Here is a 26,158-nt window from a genome sequence, read left to right on the forward strand (position 1 = left end):
GAGCATTACTGCCCTCTAGTGATGAAAAGAAAAAAAGAATTTAGGAAAAGCTAGGCAGTGGCAACCAATGCTGCCAATACACATTCTGAAGTTTTAGATTCTCTGTGCCATGACAGGTGACTTCTTAGTTTTTGATTAGGAGATACCATGAGCCATTCTATGTCAGAAAAAATACAACCTGGCATTGCTTTCCAAAGTTATCCAATCCAAAATTTTCAAGGAAGCAAGAAGCCTGGAGGAAGTTTAAAAAAGCAAGAATCCTGAAATCCACTGGTTAAGGTACAATGACTACTGTAGATACAAAAATTAGTAGCAGGCCACCTGATGCAAAGAGGCGACTCATTAGAAAAGACCCCAATGCTGGGCAAGATTGAAGGTGGGAGGAGAAGGGGACAACAGAGGATGAGATGGTTGGATGGCATCGCCGACTCGATGGGCATGAGTTTGAGCAAGCTCTGGGACTTGGTGATGGACAGGGAAGCCTGGCGTGCTGCCGTCCATGGGGTCACAAAGAGTCGGACATGACTGAGCAACTGAACAACAAAAAATAAGGGGAGTTTAACCTTTAAAAATTGTGAGTCACTATACTGTATATCAACTGTTATCTCAATAAAAGAAAAAAAATTTTTTTTTTAATTAGTAGCATATGTAGTGATAATAACAACACAAATCTGTTCCTGTCTTTCACAGCAAGATAATGATGTTTAATGAGTATAACTGGGAATTCCTGAACTGAGGTTTTGTGTGTGATGGGTAGCTAAAGCAAGACTACCACAGGAAACTACTGTTTAGGAATAGAGGACTTCTGCATGAATCCCTTTTCCTTTGGGGAAAAAAGTAACACCGACTTGTGTCGAGGCTGATAGAAAGAACAAAACCCTGTTTTTATTTTTTCTGTCATTTTAATGTAAGATTGAAACACTGCTACACAACATTTGAGATTCCACAGAAAACTGCATGCTTCTGCTATTAGAAAACTTTGAAGCACTTGAACTTTCCTTCTTTAAAAAATGAACATGGAGGTTTCAAGCATTTTTGTCAGCACAGTCATTCATGACAACCTTCTAGATACTTATTTTCTACCTTTTCCTAAAAAAAGGTAATTCTCATTTACCAGAACCCCACCCACCACTGACAGATTCAAAGCTCCTGAGCTCAGAAGTGATCAAAACATACATGTAAGTATAATTAGCAGTCCAAAGCTTGGTTTAAATGTTTGGAGAACAGCAAACACTCAATGATACATACCGAATAGCTTATTATCATTTCTATGATATAATGAATCAACAACTAAAACCACCTAAAACTGAAAATTTCTGATTCAGTGTCTACTGGTATAAAGCCTTCATTCTTATTCTTACAGCATCACAGGTTTTAGAAATTACACAATACATTCTTAGCATTCCACAGGAGTCATCACTTTCAAATACAATACACATCTGCGTGTTACACAAACATACAGTTGTCTACATAAGCATTCTGTCATATGTCAACTCTTAGCCTCAAATAACAGAATACAGAAAGCCACACAGGACAAAACACCACAGAACTTTTGCATATTCCCTTTCCCCTGCTGTTAGTAGGGAGCACGTTTTATAAGAGAAAGTGATGAAACATCAGAACTTTTGCATCCAGTGTTTGACCCCAACTTTTAACTTTCTCATCGTCTTCTGGTTCCACCATATCCTAGAAGGAGAAGGAAAATTTCATATTAGTTTTCTGAAATGCACTAGAACTGCTTATAAAATGACAACAGTAATACACATTTACTGTCAGCAAATGAGTAAGAGATACGAGGGAAGAAGAGAAGCAGCTTGTGGCCCAGGGCTGTGCATGACACAGAGCATCCGCCCTGGCCCCCCAACAGCCCTTCCAGTCCTCCCATCAGCATCACAGTTGCTGGGAATAACTTTGAAGCAAGAAACCAAAGATGTGTTCTCTGGGGGCAGCCTGACATAGTACAGGCAATTCTCAAAGTCTAAGCCAAACAGCAGAAAGGCCACTGATGCCTAGGTCAGGCACTGCTGCCTCTCATGACTACAGTGGTAAACAGAAGTAACCTGGGGGAGGGTTATGGACTTTTGATGATAAACGTTACCTAGTCAACACGCATACACACAGACTAACACGTTACAAGACCACAAGTGTTTCCATCTGTCCTCATTCTTTTTCAGACTTTCCTGTAAGTTATTTGCTAATGTTTATGATTTTCTTCATTTAAGAAGAAAAATTTCTTTTCTAATTGATATATATGGTTTCTTACAATTCTTGTTTCCATGGAGAATGAGTTTTCTACTCTCCTAATTTCAAGAATTATTCACTGTTCTGTAACTTCTACTCTCTGCGAAGAGAAGAAAAATCCAACCCAGCAATCTATTACTGCTTCATCCACTACCCCCATTCTGCTAATTAGCTGGATGCTTAACCCCAAGTAATTTTTTTATATATATCTCATCTCTGCTTCTTTACAAAATTTCCTCTTAGCAACTGCAATAAACATATTTTTGACAATAATGTAAATGGAAGAATGGCTCAATACATTTTTATTGAGCTTTACTGAACTGAAATGTTCAGTCTTCTACCTAGAAAATTCCTACTTTAGAGCTTAAAGGACCCCTAGAGATTTAACAGAATTAAATATAGATGGATACCAATGTTCAGGAAGGTTTAACTTAAAACCCTGACTAGCAGTAGAAGGGAATCTCTAAACCAAATTCCTGTTTGAGTTTTAAAGAAGAGAAGTGGAAGGAAAGAATGAATCTGAATTGTACTTTTACCACAATTAATTATGCAATTAATATTTCTGGCAGGTATACCACCTAAACCATAACTGCTAAATATATAATCATCGTAAGGTCCAAATTACTTCTGTACTCTACTGAACATGAACTTACTGATTTTTGCTCTCACCTGATGCTGTTCTGGTTTTTGGCTCTGAGCTTGAACATGCTGAATAGCTTCCGGGACCTCCCTGAAGCGGTGAGTAAGCCCGGCTATTCCACGTGCTGGTGTATGACGGAGGATAGGACGGGTACCACGAGTCTGAAAAGGGGGTTGCTGCTCTAGAAAGAAAAAAGCGGGGCAGGCATTTTCCTTGTGACTATGATTTTTAAATCCCTTCCTGTTCCTAAACTATCAGGAAACAATTTTTATCGAGTATTTTTTCCATAGTGTTTCTGGTACATGAGGATTTGTTGTTGTTATTTAGTCGATAAGTTGTGTTCAACTCTTTGGTAAAGAATCTGCCTGCAATGCAGCAGAGTCCAGTTTGATTCCTGTGTCAGGAAGATCCCCTGGAGAAGGGACAGGCTACCCACTCCAGTATTCTGGCCTGGAAAATTCCATGTACTATACAGTCCATGGGGTCGCAAAGAGTTGGACACGACTGAGCAACTTTCACTTTTCACTTTTTCACTTTGCGACCCCATGGACTGTAGTCCGCCAGGCCCCTCTGTCCATGGGATTCTCCAGGCAAGAATACTGGAGTGGGTTGCCATGCCCTCCTCCAGGGGATCTTCCCAACCCAGCATCAAACCCACGTTTCCTGCACTGGAAGGTGGACTCCTTACCAATGAGCCACCAGGGAAGCCCATCATATGAGGATTAACATGAAATAAATATTGTTTTATATTTCTGCCCTTGTTATGGTCATTGAAGGAAGAAAATGCCATGAACAAAGGCCCCTTTCTGAATTCACACTCAAATACAATATAAACTTAAACTACAGTTAACACTGAAGACATTAAAAAAAATGGGTCCCAAGCTGTTTCAACCCTTGCTTCTGTCATTCTCCAACTAACAAGAATACCAACTGTGCCCCAAATGCCATGTTCTTTCCTGCCTTCTCAGACGTCAACATCTCTCTCCTATCTCATATCTGTAAGCATGACAGATGAAAGAAAATAAGACATTTAACACTGGTTGAAGCACAGACAGCATTCCTTCCCCACCCCCAGAGAATCTGATTTAACAGGGTCAAGTCACCAGAATTTACTTCCTTAACAAATCTAGTCAAATTTACAAGACAAAGAAGCCTCTAAAGAAAGGCTGGGAAAAAAAAAAAAGGAAAGAAAGGCTGACTTGAAGAGGAGCTAAGATGAATGCAAAGCCTACCTGTTGCTGCCAAACAAATACCCTAAAATCCCTCCGGTCCCCAAGCCAGTCCAGAACCCAGGTCCTGAACGTTCGTGCCCTTGCTGTCCGGTGAAAGCACTGCCAAAACCAGCAGTTGCACCATGCGGTCCTGGAAACAAAAATTATTTTCTTATGTATCCTCTCTTAAACAAATCATCGCCTACAAAACTAAAGGTAAAATATGACATTTCAATTGCTTCATGTGTATGATTTAATAATAATACTTTGGTCTCAACTTATAAACAAGTTACATTCAAAAAATGTACTCAAAAATCATTCTTATAACTAAGGAGTGCCTCCCTTTCCCACACACATGGAGGACGAGGGATGTGTTTCAGGACAGTGGAAGGACCTTTCTTCCTGAAAGGTCACATCCACCCTGCTCCAGATCAGCTACTGGAAGACGACCACACGTGTCAGTTACTTCCCTTCTACCTCGTGGGCATCTCCAGAGGCGCCAGGTGAGAGCCGCACCTGAGTGTCAAGCGGAGGATCCAAGTGGAGGGTATTTGTTAGTTGGGAAGTCAGGTCTTTAAAGAGACCCAAAAAATATCGTCTGTTCAGAGGAAGGTTTTCTTAAACTGCTGTGTGATATACATAAAAGAAGGCATGAATCCTACGTGTACAGTTCTTACAGATAATCCCGTGTGTAATACATTTGCATGTTCTACCCATGCGCGTAACCACCCCCCACATCAGTAAAAACTTTCCAGCACCCAGACTCCCTCAAGACAACTCCCACGCCAAAGAGAAGCCGACTCTGACTTCTCCCACTACACTTTGGTTTTACCCCGTCTTGAACTTTTTATAAACAGAATCATACAGAGACATTCTTCTGTGTCTGCTATATATTATGTCCATGAGAGTCGACCTTCACCACTGCACCTATCAGTTTTGTTTTCGTTTTTTCTGAATTTTTCTATAGTATTCTAATGTGTGAGGGAAAACAAAAAAAATTTGTCTCATCCTAATGTATACAGACATTCTATTTCCAGTTTTTGGCTGCTATGAATAAACTGCCCCGAGCACGCCTGTGCACATCTTTCTGTGCACACGTGTGCATTTCCCTTAGGTGTGCATCTCGGAATGAAACTGCTGGGTCACTGGGTGACATGTGTCTAGTTTCAATAGATACTGACAGTTTTCCATAGTGTTTTATCATTTTAACCTCTTCCAGCAAGTTCCAGTTAACTACATCCTTGCCATTACTTGGTAGTCTGCGCTTTTAATGTCAGCCATTATGATTAAATGGTAGTTAATTAAGAGCTTGGGTTTTAATCTGCATTTTCCTGAAGATGAATGATGCTAAGCACCTTTTCAAATTTTTACTGGACATCTGGATATCTTCTTTTACTATTAAAAAAAAAAAAAGGTGTTCAAATCCTCTGTCCACTAAAAAAATTCAGTTGTCTGTCTTTTCTCTATATGGGAGTTCTTTATTGTAGACAAACGTCCTCTGTTGGAAATACGTTTTACAGATACCTTCTCCCAGTCTGTGGCTTGCCGTTTCACTCTCTTAAAGTTGTTTTTAGATGACTAGACATTCTTAATTTAATCTAACTTACCCATCTTTTCTTTTTGGCTGGTATTTTTTGTACTCAAAGACATTTTTGCCTATTGTGACAAATATTTTCCTATGTTTCCTTCTGGAAACCTAATTGTTGTACCTTTTATGTTGAACTCTGTAATATTTAATGAATAAAATTTTGTGTATGGTATGAAACAGAGTTCAAGGTTATTACCAAATCTAAACAAGTCTGACTAGGTAATTTATAATTTAATCACACATCCTTAAAATAGTAATCACAAATGACTTAAAAGAGAAAACCAAAGCAGTAAAAAAAGTCAAAAGTAAAAAATAAGAAGACAAATCTGCTTTGGTTTCCCAATGTGAGCATTTTTCTACTTCAGAAACCCGCACAGGTTTCTGACTTCTGACTTACTCACTGCTATTGCCTAGGAAAACATACCTGTGAACTCAGACTTAAAGCCTGCAGGAGGCGGCCCGGCTGAGTTGGTGAATCTCTGATAACGATCGGAATATGGAGGATACTCAGAATATGGTGGAGGTGACTCATGACCATCACTGAGGAAGAATTTATAAACTCCAAAGGCAATAGCAAGCAGCACCACGATGGTAACCACTCCACTGAGGTTACAAGACTCTGGGGAGTACAACTTATTATAATAGTTAGAGAATGAGTTAAAGCCATGCTCTTTTCCAGACTCTCTCAATTTCTTCAGGCCAAGTTCCGTGTAATCTAACTGATACTCCAAGCCACAGGAACCTCTAAGTACATACTGGTCTTCAGAGGATTCATAGCCTTCGCAGCTCACCACAGTTTTTCCAAATTTGTATGCAACATCTAAATCGGTCTTACATTCCCACTGTAACGAAAAAGTAGAAATAGGTTATTAGAATCATAAGATTTTTTTTTTCACTCAATATACATTATTTGGGCTGTATGAGTGAGTGAAAGCCTCTCAGTCGTGTCCGACTCTTTGAGACCCCATGGACTTCTCCATGGACCCCCTGGACTTCTCCAGGAGGGAATACTGGAGTGGGTAGCCTTTCCCTTCTTCAGGGGATCGCCCCAACCCAGGGATCAAACCCAGGTCTCCTGCATTGCAGGCGGATTCTTGACCAGTTGAGTCACAAGGGAAGCCCAAGAATACTGGAGTGGGTAGCCTATTCCTTCTCCAGCAGATCTTCCCGACCCAGGAATCAAACCAGGGTCTCCTGCATTGCAGGCAGATTCTTTACCAACTGAGCTATCAGGGAAGCCCAAACAATAAAATGAAGCAAAGGAATGATAAGCAAAATTCAGAATGAGTGTTTCTGTGCTGGGGGAGGGCAAACTAGGAGCTTCAGAGATATTGGTGATGTTCACGTTCTACTAAAGCGTGGGTACAGGAGTGCTCATTTATTACTATTCCTTATTTCTTACATATAAATGTGAAGAATTCTTTTGTACATATTAAGCCTTCCCTAATTTACAAATTTTAAGCAAATTTTTTAAAATGTCAACTTTTTAATCACTGTTGTTGAAGCAACTTTCTTTAAAAATAGAGGTTTTTTAAAAACATTTAAGGTTCAAAAATCAGCATCATATATGAGTACCTGGTAGCTCCATACAGCATTAGAGATAGTATATAATCTTCTGAGAAAAACTTTCCATACAAATTCTACAAAAACCATGAACTACCATTCCCAAGGTCCAATCCAAGAAGCAATGTGCTTAAAGCTTTTTCTAAAGATACTTAGAAAAACACAAAAAGAATCTATGTTAGCCTCAAATTTTCCAGCTTAAAAAAACAAGTCCAGGCCTAGTTTGAATTTTCTAACTATTTTCAGCTGAATGCTTCTCTAACAACTTTTTTTAAAACATAAGCTAAAATAGATCTGATTGGTTCTGTTGCTCTTCTCTTTTTTGGACAATATCTTCCTCTCTCAAACTTCAGATACACTGTAACAGCTTTATTCATATATAATTCACATACTAGACATTCACCCATTTCATTGGTTTGTAGTCTGTTCACAGAGCTGTGCAGCCATCACCACAACCAATTCTGGAATATTCTCATCACCCCCAAAAGAAATCTCATCTCCATGAGCAGTCACTCCATTTCCCTGCCAGTCTCCCAACTTTAGGCAACCACTAATCTGTCTGCAAGGATTCCCCTATTCTGAACATACCACATAAATGGAAACATACAATATGTGGTCCTATGTGACTAGCTTCTTTCACTGGCAGAATGTTTTTAAGGTTCACACATGTGGCATGAATCAGCACTTCATTCCTTTTTGTGGCTCAGAAACCTTCCCTCGTATGGAAACACCCCACTTTGTTTCTTCGTTCATCACCGAGGGACACTGGGCTGCTCCTGCTTCTTGGCTTGTTTGTGAAAAACGCTGCTGCGAACATTTAGTATGCTTCTGTGTGGACACACGTTTCCGGTTCTCTTGGGTGAACACCTACGAGTGGAATGACTGGGGCATACATGTTTTAAACTTTTGAGAAACTGCCAGTTTTTCAAAGTGGCTATACCAGTTCGCATTCCCAACAGCAGTGTATGAGTTTCTCACATCCTCACTGACATTTGTTATTGCGTCTTTTTGATGGCAGGCATCCTGTTGGGTATGAACTGGTATTTTACTGAGGTTTTAACTTCTACTTCCTTGAGAGCTAATGATGTGGAATATTTTTTTTCCACATGTTTATTGACCATCTGTATATCTTCTTTAGAGAAATGTCTAGTTAAATGCCTTATCCACTTTTAAATCTGGTTATCTATCTTCTGAGTTGTAACAGCTCTTCACATACTCTGGACACAAGTTCCTAATCAGATGTATGACTGCAAAAGCTTTCTCCTTTTGTGTACATCCTTTTCACTTTCTGGAAGACTAAAAGTTTTTAATTTGGATAATATAATATGTAATTTTTCTATTGTGCAATTGCTACCACTACTCCATTTTTTAAATAATTTCATTTGAAGGAAGATTTAAAAGCTTGTTGATTTAGGTAAATAAGACAAACTCAATCTCTATTGGTATTTCATGTTAACTGTCATTTCCTTAATAGTATATACTAGAAGTGGCTTTTAATTATAATATTTAAACTCTCAGAGTTAAAAAAAAAAAAACTCTCAGAGTTAAACGAGCCTCTCTCCCGCTACTAAACATAAATCAATGTATGATGGCATCTAGATTTCTTTGCTCTGCCATTCACTTCCTTCTCTATCTCTTCAGCTCTAAAAATCTTATCATTCCTTACTAACACAGCACATCATAGTTTTCCTCTTGAAGTCTTTCCCAATCCCCCCAACAACACATAACTTTACAATGCTTTGTTGGCACCTAGATGTAATGTGAGTGCTTGTCTCATCTTTTCTACCAGGAAGAGAGGTTCTCGGGGGCTGTGACTCCATCATTCATTTTTGTACTATACTATTTAATATACGTTGAGTGAATGATTTTACTGATAGTATCTTTTTTCCATCAAGACTGAAAAGTAATACAAAAGTAATTTCAGCTTTAACCTGAAGATCCCATGGTTCAGTTAGCAAGACTATGAAAAAGTATTGTGAAACAAGTATCACCAAGCAAATAAGAACTTTCTCCCTGAATTGCATAAACTTGGTTAAAGATTATACCAAATAAGACTATCACTCTGATGGAACAGTAAATTGTCAACACAAGTTTCTTGCAAGATGACCAACCACCTTAGGTCCTTTTTGAAAGCAGGTATGATACAAAGTAGAAATCTAATAGTACTGATTTAAACTGAATTCAGTTAATAAAATCTATTCCATTTCTAAAGGATAGTAAATTTTGGAACTTCAAGGAGATGGTCGAGCCTAAGAACAAAATACCTGAGACTTAAAGACAATAAACAGAGGCCAATGAAATGTTTTCATTCAGAACCATCCTCAGTTCAAAAACAACTTTAAAATAAACATTTGAAGCATAATAGCGACACATGTAACCCCACTACTTACAATCTACAATGCCTTAATAATCATCATTATTTTCTAAAGGTAGGTTAATGACAGAAAAATAACAACCAGAAGAAATCTTCCCCCTACCCCCCAAGTATATGAAAAGTTTTAAGAACTTACTAATGTCTTAGAAAAAAGTTATAACATAAAAATTACAATGAATATTTCCAGGCTTTAAAAGCAATCCATTTCTTTCGGAGAAGCTTTTTTCCAGAGAATGGATGACTGATTTATATTTATATAGTTTAGCATAACCTTAGATTTTCTACATGTGCTTGCCCAAAATACTGAACAACGTCTCAATAAACAGTTTTCTGAAAAAAATTCAATTTAGACTGGCATCGACATAACAATATTACCTGTACATCGTAACCATCCCAGCCTCTGTTCTGACACTGTATGACTTTAGGGGTGTAAGAGTCACATCCAGCTGTACCTCCCACGCATTTCAGCTGTGGGATGGGATCCAACCTCCGGGAAGTGGTATAGCGGTCATAGTAGAGGGTGAGAGCTTTTATGTCCCGCAACAATATTCTGTCTGAAACAGTAAGAACACAGATAAACAGACGGTAACTATTCTGTCCTATAAAAAAGATTCGTTCTAGTCAAACCCTTGTGGTAGGAAATACTTTCAAAAGTCAGAGTCCTGCCTTTTGAGGATGACCACGGAAGAGTAGACGAAGGAGTTTCCCAAATCCCAAAGCCATCACAACAACCTTCAGGTCTTTCGCACAAAATTCAGAAAGTCACACCTCTGAGGCCTCCCTTCATTTCAGGATGGATGCCCCCCTAAACGGCTTCTATACTGTAAGTTCTACATAATTTTTGCAAATCAGAGGCAAAAGTACATTACCCTGAAATGCTGTACTACTGTATGACAACATCGATGGTTAATTTAAAAAGCAAAAAATATACACAAATGCTCCTGGAGCATATTTAATGACCTGAATGTCTGTCAAGAGGTAAATGGTTTAATACAATTTTGGCCTAGTCCCAAAATCTACGGCAGTTAAAATGAGTGAACTAGAATTCGTGTATCACAATAGAAACAGTAAAAAACATCTCAAGCAAAATGCATGCTGTAGAATGTTTAGCAGGACAGCTTTACATGAACCTTGAAAACTGGCAACACAGCACTCCTTACTGTTCAAGTCGATACATGTATATAATAATGTGTGAGAACCACACAGGACTGACTAAATAGAGCATCTCTGAGGAGAGAGGGAGATAAGAGACTTTAGCTCTCTAATGTTCTATTACTTTGCAGGTGGGAAGAGACTTGCTGCAAATACAGTAGAATGTGACGATTCAATAAAACTGGGTGGTGAGGATATGGGATTTTCACTGTATACTTCTGTGTGCTTAAATATTTTAAATATTTCAAAATTTTAAAAAGTTAGAAACAGTTACATTATCTTACAAGTTAAAAACCACATTGACAAAGCAGTTTAAAAAGAAGACGTCAAAACAAGGAAATTAAGTCCAGCACTGATGTACATGAATTAGTTCTGAAGTGTTACTAGACAATGAAAAATCTTCCTACTTATCATCTTTGGATTATGATGGAAGATACTGTGGATTGGTTCACTCAACATCCATTTTTCCCTCAAACTGGTACTACTTCTTGCAAAGCTAAAAGACTCCTAAAACCTCTTAAAGCTACAGTTCCCGAAAGTGATCTCAGTTCTGGCAACTGGGGGGACTCAAGCAAGACCCAGAGGGCAGAGCCTCAACTCAGACCACGCTCGGGCTAGCAGGCAGCTATGGGACTCAGGGTTTTTTTTGACACTGTCCACTACCCCATAATTAGCTTTGTGGATGCCAGGAGGCTTGATGGAAGTACCTATTGATCACTGCTACAGATGAAGCAGGCATCACTTTCTACCATTTTGTTAGCACGCAATTCCCTATATCAACCTGTCAAATTAGCAGAATGTGCTGCCTCTCAAATTCCACTGAAAGTACAATAAACGAACTGTCTTGATGATGTGAATAAACAAGGTGAGGCAAAACAGGAAAGGAAATGGCAACAGAATTCTAGAAGGTGAAAGCAGACGGACTAGTGAAAGTCACTCAGTCGTGTCCAACTCTTTGCCACCCCATGACTATATACAGTCCATGGAATTCTCCAGGCCTGAATACTGGAGTGGGTAGCCTTTCCCTTCTTCAGGGGATCTTCCCAACCCTGGAATCGAACCCAGGTCTCCCGCATCGCAGGCGAATTCTCTACCAGCTGAGCCACCAGGGAAGCCCAAGAATTCTGGAGTGGGTCATCTATCCCTTCTCCAGCGGATCTTCTCAACCCAGGAATCAAACTGGAGTCTCCTGCATTGCAGGTAGATTCTTTACCAGCTGAGCTACCAGGGAAGCCCCGGACTAGCCGTTAGTCCTAAGTATAAGTCAAATGCCAAACGAGCAGGTGGGAAAACTGAGAACCAACCCGACACACACAATGGAATCCTTAAAAGGAACGGGAAATGGCAGTTCTTGAATAGCAGTCCACGGAAAGTACTCTTGAATAGCAGTCCGTGGAACCTTGAGATGAAGCTACATCCCTAGATAGTTTCCCCAAGTCGTGTATAGTTGTGAAATATACATATGTATTTTATAGTTTTTTAAAGTCTAAAAGTAACTCGTTTTCCCTTTAAAATAAGAGATCCACTCTTCCTCCAACTTGGTATTTCTATGCTAACCAAAACTAGCAGCCTGGTAAGTAGCTTCTTGCTCACACAAACAGATACATATGCAGAGGCTGTTTTGATTCTTGTTTATTTTTATAAAATTGAATCATACAGTGCACATGAGTCTTCACATGATTTTCCACCTAATCATAGATATTCCCTGACATCAGCAAATACATATCCTATTTATATTTACCAAAAATAGCTTAATTAATTAGACTAAGCTGAGAATTATTGGCCATATTCTCTTAACAAAACTAAAAATAATATAAAATAATAACATATAAAACAAGAGTAAAAAGACAGCCAAAAACCAGTATCAAAAGAAAGGAAAACTGGACCATAGCTAACAAAATATATATGTAATTAAACTTATGTGGTGGTTTAGTCACCAAGTTGTGTCCGACTCTTTGTGACCCCATGGACTATAGCCCACCAGGCTCCTCTGTCCATGGGATTCTCCAGGCCAGAATACTGGAGTGGGCTGCCATTCCCTTCTCCAGGGGATCGTCCCCACCCAGAGATAGAACCTGGGTCTCCTGCATTGCAGGCAGATTCTTTACCAATTGAACTATCAGGGAAGCCCCAATTAAACCTATAGTAATAAAAACACTACCACAGGATTAGGAAAATTGATCATCCTGTGCACAATGTATAAAAATTAATCCCTGATGGTTAAACACTCACCATAAAACATACAACCAATTAAAAATACTGGAAGAAAGCCCAACAGAATATGTTTATGATCCTGGGATTAGAAAGATCTTAAGACACCAAAAGCAAGACGGACCAGCAAGACAGAGACTGTACTTCGCAAATCATGTTCAATCTATGAAAACCCAAGAATCCATAATAACACTTAGAGAGAAAGCCAAAAACTCATTTGTCTATACTTAAAGTGGCTACCAATCAATCACCTCCTTTGAAAATGAGTAATTAAAGATTTTAAATTAAATGTTTATCCTGACTCTCTAGCCAGAACTATAATCTGAAACAGTAGATAATCTCAACTTTACTGAAGAATATCAGTCAATAAAAGCAGAGGAAAGTAATAGGAAAATCATCATTTTACAACCCACTAAAGAACAGATTCAGATTCAGACTAATTAGTTTTAAAATCATTAAGCAAATGGATACTGATATGGTGCCAAGTAACATTACAGGAGTGCTTTCTAGTCACAAGAGGGGGGAAATGTAACTTCACAAAGGAGAAACAGAGCCACTGTAATCCACTAGTCAAACTTAGCACTGCTGAAGGTAGAACAGAGCGTATTACACCATCTCCAGTGATGTAACCTCCCAAAGTATTTAATACGAATCTAATCAATCCCTTGAACCTAGCATTCAGTTTACTAGCTAAATCAATGCCATGAGAAAACAGAATCTAGAAGGTAGGATATTCTGAAGGACAACTGGCCCAATCCCTTCAGCAAAGCAGAGGCATGAAAAAAAGAGACCCTTCTATATTTTCAAAAGACTTAAGGGATAATTCAATCACACGCAATGCATGGTCCTAGACCGGGCCCAGGTTTGAACAAACTAGTTAAGACATTTTAGGGACAACTGTGGTATCTAAATATGAAATAAGTAATCAATTGGTATTAAGAAATTAGGCTTAATTTCCTTAGATGTAATGTTATTTTTACTATATAGGGAAAAGTTCATTTTAAAAAGGTTTATACTGAAGGATTTACTTATGGCCTGTAATTGATATTAAAATATTTCATCATTTTAAAAAAGAGAGGGTTGAAAGAAAAGAGAAATAAGATTAATAATTTTCCATCAAAACTTAAAGATACTTTCCCCAGAATTCCTCCAGTAGATTGACAAGATCACTTAGTGTCAAGAGATTCAAGTAAAATAAGTATTTGACTTTTCCAGTATGTATACGGAGAAAGACAAGGAGAAGAAAGAAGAGAACAGCTTTTGATAATCATCAAACACTGTCTGTCATGTTTGGTACAGAGAGTAAAAGAAATAACATTTTATTTAGAGCTGTTGAACCTACAAAATCCAAGAGAACTTCCCAAAAGACAACTCTGTTATATTAGGAGAATTTGACTAGACGGTTGGATATTTTGTCAGGTTTCCAAAAGACCAAAGCTCTTCTTATAACTGTAATGTCTAATTACAGATGAAAATTTAAAGCCTATCTCAAATTACTGACAAATTACTATATTTTTATATGACAAATTACATATATATACTATATATGTGTGTATAATTGCTATATACATCCATAAAATATCTAGAAACAAACTTAAGGTCAATATGTGATCTATATAAGAAAAATATATATATAAATAAAACCTAAATAAATTTAAGGCACTTGCAACCAAGAACCCAACTGGGCTTCTTTGGAACTGGAAAGAAATTATGTTAAAGGCTTTTGGGAAAATTAATGTCTATAAATAGTCAAAAAATTTTCTGAAAAAGAATACATTGCTTAAATAAGCTAAAAGGATAGACTATACAGTACAAGGAAATAGAGCCATTATTTTGTAACAACTTTAAATGGAAAACAATCTTAAAAAAAATACCAAACATATGTTGACACCTAAAAACAAACATTGTCAGTCAATACATCAATTAAAAAAAAAGAAGGCATTGCTTTACCAAGTGATAAAGCTTACTATAAAATTAAAATAAGCAAAATGGTATGAACAGTAACAGAAACAGACTAGTGAATCGTGAAACAAAAGAAAGTCTAGAAATAAATCCAGATATACGTGGAAATTCAATACAAGATAAAGTGGGCTTTTTAATTCAGTAGAAAAAGGATGCCTTCTTTAATAAATGTTTTGTCATAACTGACTATACAATTAGAATAGAACCCACCTACAGAAAGAGAGACAGAAATTTTCACTCAGTCGTGTCCAACTCTTTGTGATCCCACTGTAGCCCACCAGGATCTTTGTCTATGGAATTCTCCAGGCAAGGATACCAGAGTGGGTTGCCATTCCCTTCTCCAGGGGATCTTCCTGACCCAGGGACTGAACCCAGGTCTCCTACATTGCAGGCAGACTCTTTACCATTTGAGCCATCAGGGAAGCCCCAGAATAAAATCCACCTAAGACTATATAAAAACTTAATTCCATGTGAGCCAAAGATCTAAATTTCCCAGAGCTACACTAAAATAAACTATTGTACATTAAACCCATACCACCTCCTACTAAATAAAAAATTGTAACAATGAAAATGTTCAATGGTTTAAAAAATCAGAAAGTATTACCAAACTAAATAATAGGAATAATAAACCTGACTTTGTTGCACAAGGGTTGAGATAATGCAGAGAACACTGAACTAAATTCCCACCACCAACTTGCAATATGACTTTGGCCATGTCACTTTACTTACCTGTATAGAAATTACCAGTAAAGAAAGATAAGATTAACCAAAAAACTGGCTGTGAAGCTTAGATATGATTTACTAAAATTATCTAACAGAGTTCTTGACACATAATAGGAGATCAAGTATAAAAAATATTAGCGTTCCCAGGTGGCACTAGTGGTAAAAAAAAAAAAAAAAAAAAAACCTCTCCTGCCAACGCAGGAGACTTAAGAGACCCAGCAGGTTCGATCCTCGGGTTGGGAGGATCCCCTGGAGGAGGGCACAGCAACCCACTCCAGCATTCCTGCCTGGAAAATCCCCATGAACAGAGGAGCCTGGCGGCTGCAGTCCATAGGGTAGCACAGAGTGGACAAGACAGAAGCAACTTAGCACGCACACGCATCCCTGTGGGTTTTCATCACCATAAACTCCACAGCATCTTTCCTCCTAGAGATCCTAAACGCCGCTACGTTTTGTGTCCCCCAAAATTCGTATGTGAAGCCCTAATCCCCAAGAGAAGGCATTTGGAGACAGGGCCTTTGAGGGGCAATAAGTTTTATATGAGGTCATGAGTACTGAGCCCCAATGATGGTGGGATCGGTGCCCTTGTAAGAATAGGAAGAGACCAGAGCTCCCATCTCCCCACCCCCGCTCTGTAATGTGAGAATGTTAACAAGACAGCCATCTGCAGAGCAGGACGAGGGGCTTCACCAGACACCAAATATGCTGGCACATTTATCTTGGACTTCTCAGCCTCCAGAATTTGAGGAATAAAAGCTGCTTACCACCCAGTCTATGGTATTTTGTTACAGAAGTTTGAACTAAGACAAGGTCTAAGAACAAAATGCTCACAACCTTACTCCACATCAGTCAAGGGTCACACAGAGTTCCCTGAAATCCAGACTCACAAATCGAAATTTACTCACAGGAGGTCTCAAGCTTAAGGTGAATAAAACCCCAAACCTGATTCTCCCACAATCCCACATCTCAGGAAATGGTAATTCCATCCTTCTAGTCACTCAGACCAAAAACCTTTCAGTCATCTTTTTCTTTTCTCTTCCTTCCACCCCTATGTCTAATCCAGCAGAATTATCCTGTCATTTCTACATTCAAAACAAGTGAGAAGCCAACCATTCTCATCAACTCTACGGCTTCTCCCGTGGCCCAAACCATCACCTCTCTTGAAACTTCACTGGCCTCCCAGCTTCCCCCCGACCCTCACCCACTATGGTCTGTTTTCCAAGGAGCAGACGGAATGAGCCTCTAAAATACTGGTCATATTAAATATATATATAAATACACACTCACACATATACACACACATATGTGTGTTGTGTGTCCTGTTCTTTGTGACCCCATGGATTGTAGCCCACCAGGCTCCACTGTTCATGGGGATTCTCCAGGCAAGAATACTTAAGTGGATTGCCATGCCCTCCTCCAGGGGATCTTCCCAACCCAGGGATGGAACCTAGGTCTTCCACATTGCAGGAAGATTCTTTATCCTCTGAGACACCAGGAAGCCCATGAAGAATGGAGTGGGTAGCCTAACCCTTCTCCAAGGGATCCTCCTGACACGACCAGATAGAATAGAGTAGGATAAAATAAAATACAGGTCATAGCACATCTGTCCATTCAGATTTCTCATTAATTATCACCTTAAATGTGACTTCTTCCCTGACTAATGTATATTTTGAAACTCCCTGCTTCTACCTACACACTCTGTTTTCCTTATCCTATTTTAATCAATGTCCACACCACTACTGAGGCTTCCCCAGTGGTGCTAGTGGTAAAGAACCTGCCTGCCAATGCAGGTGATGCAAGTTCGATGCCTTGGGTCAGGAAGATCCCAGCAGAAGGAAGTGGCAACCCACTCCAGTATTCTTGCCTGGAAAATTCCACAGACAGAGGAGCCTGGGGGTCTACAGTCCATGGGGTTGCAGAGTCAGACACGACTGAGCAACTGAGTATACATATTTAAATAGTACCACTATTTACAATACAACACGCTTTTTTACCTGATTTGTTTATTGTCTGTTTCTCAACAGATGTAAACTCCTTCAGGGCAAAACACTGTTTGTTCACTGCTATGTATCCAACACCCAGAAGAATAACAAATACAAAGTAGCTCAATAAATAATTTTGAAAAATTTTAGGTACTCTCTTTAGAACTGGTACAATTTTTCTTTTCTGGGCATATTATTGCTTTGTTTTAGCTAAGGACAAAGTAAGTACATTCAAAATCAAACAAAAGATAAACAGTTCCTCAAAAGAAAGTTAAGGCCAAGTAGTTAAGACTGTGTTTACTCTGAAAATATTTCAGTGCCTTTTGTTCCAGAACAATAGTTTTATAGAGCAGGCAGACTAAGAGTTACCAGGAAGCAGTTCACCATTGATTTAAATGTGGTTCCTGTTTTTCATTCCCTTGACTCATCTGTAAACCTCACTTCTTTATTTAAGAAAGGGTTGAAGGTTCAACTAATTAATGTTTTAATCCAGTTTATAAATTATAAATCTGATCAAAGTCTCCTATCTATATAAAACTTTCTAGAAATACATATGTAAAATGTATAGACATTTAAATCCAACTTGACTTTTTAGTAAAACATCAACATCAAAAGAGTAGTCAAAGTCAAGTATTTACAATAACACCTCCTCTTTTTAGCATTTAAAAATAGTAATAAGAAGCTAAGAAAATAAATCTGTCCCTGAAGTTCAAAACACAGTCATTTCCTATCAGCAAATCACTACAGCAATACTGGTACACTTCCCATGCTTTAATACTCCGCAAAGCAAAAATGATGTTTTCATTGTTTGAAAATCACATTTTACATCACTCCAATTTAACAGCATGCACCACTAATAAGAAAGACTGTGTGTATATATACACACATACATTATTAATTATATGGAATATTACGGTTGCCATAAAACGTCATTAGAAAATTCAAATAACACAGTGATATAATTTTCTTAAAAATCACTTATTCTGTACCATCACCAAAATATAATATATATATTTTTTAATTCAGTGAGAAAAGCTGATGTAACGCAATGGACTTCACTGTAATAGTCAGAAGCAGAAGCATGAGTTGCGCTCACATAAACAGCACAGTCTATGTCTCTGCTAACCTTGAGAGCCCCCTGGACAGCAAGGATATCAAATCAATCCATCCTAAAAGAAATCAACCCTGATTATTCACTGGAAGGACTGATGCTGAAGCTGAAGCTCCAATACTCTGGCCACCTGATGCAAAGAGCCGACTCATTGAAAAAGACCCTGATGCTGGGAAAGACTGAAGGCAGAAGGAGAAGGGGCAACAGAGGATAAGATGGTCGGATGCAACATCGACTCAATGGACATGAGCTTGAGCAAACTCCGGGAGATGGAAGAACAGGGAAGCCTGGCGTGCTGCAGCCCATGGGGTCACAAAGAGTCAGACACGACTGAGCGACTAAACAACAACAACAACAACAACAACAATCTACCTCCAGTGTCTGCAGCCTGTCCGCTAAATGTGACTCAGACACTAGGGTGCTGTGGCAACCGCCAGGTATAGCAACAGGCAGCCAAGGCAAATGCCAGCGACGATGACGTCAGGGAGTCTTGACAACAAAGCAGGACGCGCAGGCGAGGGTCGAGCTTGCCACCCAGACTCGGGGGACAGGGGCTGTCGCCCGAGAAAGGAGAAGGTGGGCCAATTCCGGGCGTCCAGGGAGGGGAGAAGGAAATGGTAACCAAGCCAGGATCGACCCGCCCCGCCCACTCCCCACAGTCCACCCGTCCGGGAGGACGTCGGGGAAGCGCACGCGCGACAGGCAGGAGGACGGAAACGAGAAACTACGGCAGAAGGGCTCAAGGGGCGGCGAGCGGAGATGATCCTCCACTGGCTGAAGGCAGCGGGAAGGGGGGAGTGTGGGCGGCACTCACCGCGCTCGTCCCAGCACCGGGCTGTGCCCACGACCAGCAGGAGCAAAAGGAGGCTGGACGGAGCGCAGCGCCCGGTCGTTGCCAGCCCGCCGGCCGCCGCCATGGCGCTGAGCGAAGATGGCGCGCGGCAGCCGGGCACTCGCGGGCCAGAGCCGGGGCTGCAGGTGTCCACGCGCCGCTACGCACTGACGCCGGTGTCTTGGGCCGCCGAGAAGCGAAGGTCTGCCGCAGAGCCGCTGCCGCAAGACGGTCCGTGCGCCACTCTGACGTCACTACCGCTGCGCCGCGTGTGGGGACCAGAGTGGTCACCGTTGTGGGCGGGGCGTGGGCGGGGCGCCGTCATTGGGGCGGAGCCAAGGGCGGCCGCACAGGCTGTGAGCTGGGCTGAGGGCCGGCCACCTGAGGGTTCAACGCGAAGGTGCTGTGGTTGAAGAATGAAACCATTATTAGGCAAAGTCTTTGTGCTCTGCTATGCTTAATCGCTCAGTCGTGTCCGACTCTTTTCGAGTCTGTTTTGACTGTAGCCTGCGAGGTTTCTCTGTCCGTGGGGATTCTTCAAGCACGAATACTGGAGTGGGTTGTCATGCCCTCCTCCAGGGGATCTTCCCAACCCAGGGATCAAACCCAGGTCTCCCGCATTACAGGCGGATTCTTTACCGTCTGAGCCACCAGGGAAGCCCAAGAATATGGGAGTGGGTAGCTCATCCCTTCTCCAGGAGATCTTCCCTATCTGGGAATGGAACCGGGGTCTCCTGCATGGCAGACGGATTCTTTTACCAGCTGAGCTACTAGGGAAGCCCCAGGCAAAGTCTAACTGTAGTCAATTATGTATTTATAAAACCTCAATAACCTTCCCGACAGACGTTACTGTGTCTTACTCAACTTTATATCTTCAGCCCCTAGTATGGTATCTGGCGCAAGATTTGTGTTCCATTAAGTGTTAGCCGCACAGTCCGACTCTAAGACATCATTCAGTGGCTCAGTCGTGTCCAACTCTTTTCGACCCCATGGACTTCAGCACACCATGCTTATCTGTCCACCACCAACTCCCAGAGCTTGCTCAACCTCATGTCTATCAAGTCGGTGATGCCATCTAACCATTCAATCCTCCATCATCCCTTTCTCCTCCTGCCTTCAATCTTTCCCAGAATCAGGGTCTTTTACAGTGAGTGCGACCCCATTACTGTTTGCTAAATACAGAGTGGATTTGAGACAGAGGTGGCGTGGAAATATAGTTTGGTTTCCGAAGCTCAGAACTTTTACATATTTCCTTCTACGTAGAGGCAGTGGCAATTTACAAGATATTTGGAGGAGAAACTACCACCTAAATAAAGAACCAGCCAGAGAAAACACTTATGTGTATAGGCGTTATCTTTGAGGTTTGAGAGGCCTGGGTTTCTCTCCATTCATTCATTCCTTCAACAAACATAGGTTGAGTGCCTAATATGTATCTGGTGCTGTTTTAGGCTTAGAGGATACAGACAAGGTCCCTGTTCTCATAGAGTTTACACTGATAAGAAACAGGACAAACAGAAATAATAAATTAATCAACAAAGATAACAGTGATAGTGCATTGATGAAAATAAAACAGTAATGCAATAGAGACTGGGGCTTCTCTGGTGGCTCAGCAGTAAAGAATCTGCCTGCCAATACTGGAGACCCAGGTTCACTCCCTAGGTCAGGAAGATCCCCTGGAGGAGGACATGGCAACCCACTCCAGTATTCTTGCCTGGGAAATCCCATGGACAGAGGAGCATGGCAGGCTACAGTCCACGGGGTCACAAAAGAGTCGGACACTTAACAACAGCAATAGAGACCTAGGAGGCAACTTCAGGGAGAGCCTTGCTGAGGAAGTGATTTTGAAGCTTTGAGACGCGAATGATGAGAAAATGCAAATATCAGGGAACAGCCTTCACCATATGGGGAATGGCAGATGCAAAAGCCCTAGCTTTGTGTTTTGAGGCACATCCTTCACTAATTTGATGAGTACCTTTCTATATTTAGCACCTACTAGTATCTAACAGTACCTGCAAGGCAGCGTTCTAGGCACTGGGGATATACAGTGAATAAAACAAAACTTGGAGGTTGGGAGAGGCAAACAAAGGCAGTGCAACTGAAGGAAAGTAGGTTTGGGAAAGAAAGGAACGAGAGGAGGCATAACAATGGTAGCATGGCGTAGGACCAAGCAGTACTCGAATAAAGATAATAGAGAATTCTAGTCTCCACGTATTAGGCTTTTTTTGGGGAGATGGGGGTGAAGTAGAAAAGGACAGCTTTATTGCTTTGTCAGAAAAGGGGGACACAGTGAGCTCAGGCCCTTAGAATCATCTGTCTCTCCACATGGTAGATTTGAGGTGACTGTTAGGAACCCAGATAGACATGTTAAATAGACACTTGGACAGACAAGTCTAAATTTCCAAGCTAAGGTGAACTTTGTATTTATATTATCAAAATGAAAACAGTATTTAATGTCATAGGAAGAGATACAATTCATAGGGAGAGAATTTCGATATAGCAAAGACAGAGCGAAAGTGTGTTAGTCTCCACACAACTCTTTGCCATCCCATGGACTGTAGTCTGCCAGGCTCCTCTATCCATGGAATTGTCTAGGCAAGAATACTGCAGTGCAGTGCCATTCCCTTGTCCAGGGGAATCTTCCCAGCCCAGGGATTGAACCGGGGTCCCCTACATTTCAGGCAGATTACTTCCTCTGTGAGCCACCAGGGAAGCCCAACAAAGACACAGGCCCAGGACCAAATTAAGAGAATAGGAACATTTGAACTTCTAGCATAAGATCCTGGAAAGAGTCTGAAAAGCAATCTCTGGTGAGGTATAAGAAACAAACAGGAGAGTAGTGGTATGGTAGTTGAGAGAAAGAATGGTCACCAGTGTCCACTGTTGTTGAAAGGCTGGATCAAAAAGTGACCTTTGGATTTTGCAATGTAGAGGCCACTAATTACCCTAAAAGAATTTCTGTTATTTGAGGTCCCATCATTGGCCACATACACTTTTAGACAGTAGTAAACAAAACATAAAGGACTGTACTAATTTACATTCTAGTGGGAGAGACAGCCAACAAATAACATAGTTCAGATAAATAATAAGTGCCTTCAAGAAGGAAACAAGGATGGAGAAGGTAATGGCGATCCACTCCAGTGCTCTTGCCTGGAAGATCCCATGGATGGAGGAGACCGGTGGGCTCTTGCCTGGAAGATCCCATGGATGGAGGAGACTGGTAGTCCAGGGGGTTGCAAAGAGTCAGACACGACTGAGCGACTTCACTTCACTATTCTTACCTGTAGTTTCAAATGTTTGCAAATAAAAGAGGGGGGCATTAAATCCATAAATAGTTTTGGAGCTAATTGGCATCTTTACAATACTGAGCCTTCCAATCTAGGTCAATTACTTACTAATCATTCATTTGGTTGTTTACAAAAATTCTTTGCTAAGTGTTATTATTTCTGTAGGTTTATTTCTAGTGCTTTGTCTTGTGATTACCTGATATTTTAGATGAATTTAAATTTTTATTTTAAAATCTGTATTCTGCCTAGATGTCCATCAGCAGACGAATGGATAAGAAAGCTGTGGTACATAGACATAATGGAATATTACTCAGCTGTTAAAAAGAATGCATTTGAATCAGTTCTAATGAGGTGGATGGAACTGGAGCCTATTATACAGAGTGAAGTAAGTCAGAAAGAAAAACACCAATACAGTATATTAATGCATATATATGGAATTTAGAAAGATGGCAACAATGACCCTATATGTGAGACAGCAAAAGAGACACAGATGTAAAAAACAGACTGTTAGACTCTGTGGCAGAAAGTTAGGGTGGGATGATCTGAGAGAATAGCACTGAAACATGTATATTACCATATGTGAAATAGATTGCCAGTCCAGGTTCGAAGCATGAGGCAGGGTGCTCAGGGCTGGTGCACTGGGATGACCCTGAGGGATGGGATGGGGAGGGAGGTGGGAGGGAGGAAAAATTAAAAAAAAAATCTGTGTTCAGTATATAAGATTCTGTGGATAGATTTATTTTGTATTTAGGGACCTGGCTCAATTAAAAAAAAATTTGTAACAACTTATCAAAAAAAAAAAAAAGAAGGAAACAAGGTAATATGACGTGAAATGCTAAAATAAAGAGGATGTCCAGGAAAGGTTCTGAAGAGTTATCATTCAAGCTGAGAGCTATATGATAAAAGGCAGTTTTTAAAGACATCTCTGATTCATAGCAATAGCAATATATGAAATCAATTTGGACATTGATTCAAATAAACTATAAGAGACACTTATGCTCATAAGTGGAAATGTAAGCACTGACTAGATATATAACAATATTAAAGAATTATTGTTTAGGTGTGATAAATGTTCTGTAGTTTTGTTAAGAATCATTTTCAAAACATACTGAGCTATTAAAATCATATCTGGAATTTTCTTCAAAATAACCAAAATAACGTTGGGAAAAATACTATGGGAGGTAAAGGAAAGTGAATGTGAATATAGATAAAACAACATTGTGTGTTAACTGTTGAAGGTAGCTGATGGTACATGGGAGTTCATTAGACACTTCTGATTACTTATTATTTTATTACTTTTTTATATATTAAATTTTTTCTACAACAAAGTACTTTTTTAAAACTTCTCTGAGATGTCTCTGACTTGATCTGTAAGAGTTAAGAATTCCAAGCTTACAAAAGTGTAGAGAGGATTAAATTAGATCAGTGTTTAAAGCAACAGATAAGTGTTTATAGCAGCTGCTCCATAAAAAATAGCTCTCTTCCTCTCATCCCCATCTTCGCAAGTTGATTTTGGAAAATTGGAAACTATCTGAATGAAAAGTTTTTGAAACTATAAATTTATGTAAGAATATTTAAAGGACATTTAAAGGATGTAATATTAATGCCTGAAGTGAAATGAAGTGTGGAAGTCACTCGGTCGTGTCCAACTCTTTGTGACCCTATGGACTGTAGCATGCCAGGCTCCTCTGTCCATGTAATTCTCCAGGCAAGAATACTGGAGAGGGTAGCCGTTCTCTCCTCCAGGGGATCTTCCCACCCAGGGATCGAACCCAGGCCTCGGCATTGCAGGCAGATTCTTTACCATCTGAGCCACCAGGGAAGCCCTATTAATGCTTAGGATTCACTTGGAAAACTGATGAGACGAAAACTCCTGACATTCCACCTTCTTCAAACAATTATTTTTAAGCTTTGCATAGGAAACCTTTGGGAAGCTGGTTAAAATTTCAGATTTCTGGGCTCTGTCCACAAAAGTTCTGAGCCAGAATGTCTGGAGTGGAACTTAGGAATGTGCATTTTTAAGAAGCATCCCAAAGAATTCTGTTTTAAGTGGTCTTTGAAATACAACATTTGGAAATACTGTTTTTAAGGTCTCAACTGACTCTAAACAACACCTGTTGTCCAAAAAAATAGTCCTTAGGGTAGCGCTTTTTTTTTTTTAAGCTAGAAACACTGGATCTCATGGAAAAAATCAGAGCATATTCACTTAGGATTTCCTCATGACCACGGATGCAAAAGAATATAGACCCCTCTAATCTGAAGAATAATCCCAGTTGCCCACTAATGTCATGGAGAACAAATGTCTGCAATGCCCAACCCTTTTGTATTCACAAAAGCAAATTAGGGAAGATGCACTTTACTCAGCCACCAGGGCTTGTGCCCCAAAAGGATTCCTAAATGTGCTCTTTCCCTTCCCCACCCCTGCAAACACTCTCCCCAGGATGGCTTTTCCCTTTTCTCTCCTACTTATGCACCTGTCCATCCTGCTGTTGTCCCTCAGGGAAATAGTTATCTGACGGATCTAAATCATACTTTCATTGGACTAGTTATCCACTTTCCTAGCAATTGTCCTTGTTGTTATTTTACACCTTTTCGTGTTTGTCTCACTAAACTGCAAGTTCCTTGAGAACAGAAACTGTATCTAGTTTTTAATCACTTCATACTTGGTAAATGTTCAATCGATTTGCAGGACGACTTAACTAAATGTATTTGTACCTCTGCTTTCTCCTTTTTTCCTAGCCCTAGTCAAAACCGACTCTCACAGACTCCCAAGAGCTCGAATTTGTATTAAATCCCGTTTGTATTTGTATTAAATCCCACCTGTTACTGGGTTCCGCCGCTCCTACTTCGGGAGGTGGGTCTCACCAGAACCCCGGTTCCGTGTCAGAAAGTGAGAAGCCAAGTGCAGGCCACCCAACTGGCCTTACAGCTCCTTTATTACCAGATGGAGCGGAGAGAGAAATGGGTGCGCTCTGAAGAAAGCTAAAGAATGCCCCCAAAGGCATCACACCACGCGTCCCAAGGGGACGGTTTCCAGTCGCGTTCCTTCTCCTCAAAGGATGTGGGAGGTTGCGGGATTGCCCTTTCGGGGCTTCGGGACGAAGCTGGTGTTTCCACCGCCCCCGAACCCGGACAGGGGCAGAAAGCCTCGGAGAGCACTGATCCCACAGCAGCGCAGCTGAGGAGGAAGGGGCTCGGAGCGACGGTGCCCAGCCCGGCGCGCCCCCCGCGTCCCCCGCGCCCCCGTCGCCCCCGCGCGAGCGCGAGCCGCCGGCGGAAGTGCT

The 26,158-nt window shown here is 40.5% G+C and overlaps 1 protein-coding gene across 2 annotated transcripts; it reads right to left on the minus strand.

The window, feature by feature from the left end:
* Positions 1 to 882: 882 nt before the first annotated feature.
* Positions 883 to 26,105, minus strand: SARAF (store-operated calcium entry associated regulatory factor). 2 transcript variants are annotated; one of them, XM_061134717.1, is made up of 7 exons: positions 25,695 to 26,099; positions 19,573 to 19,993; positions 9,993 to 10,171; positions 6,105 to 6,522; positions 4,114 to 4,243; positions 2,911 to 3,062; positions 883 to 1,686 (listed from the first exon to the last, which is right to left on the minus strand). In XM_061134717.1, the coding sequence occupies exons 2-7, from the start codon at positions 19,673 to 19,675 to the stop codon at positions 1,661 to 1,663; spliced, it is 1,008 nt and encodes a 335-aa protein (XP_060990700.1). In that variant the 5' UTR covers positions 19,676 to 19,993; positions 25,695 to 26,099; the 3' UTR covers positions 883 to 1,660. The 2 variants fall into 2 exon arrangements, with proteins under 2 accessions (XP_060990700.1, XP_060990701.1); XM_061134718.1 differs by lacking the exon at positions 4,114 to 4,243 and having other exon boundaries at positions 25,695 to 26,105.
* Positions 26,106 to 26,158: the final 53 nt, after the last annotated feature.

The sequence above is a fragment of the Dama dama genome, chromosome 32, assembly GCF_033118175.1.
Source record: "Dama dama isolate Ldn47 chromosome 32, ASM3311817v1, whole genome shotgun sequence".
Taxonomy (NCBI): domain Eukaryota; kingdom Metazoa; phylum Chordata; class Mammalia; order Artiodactyla; family Cervidae; genus Dama; species Dama dama.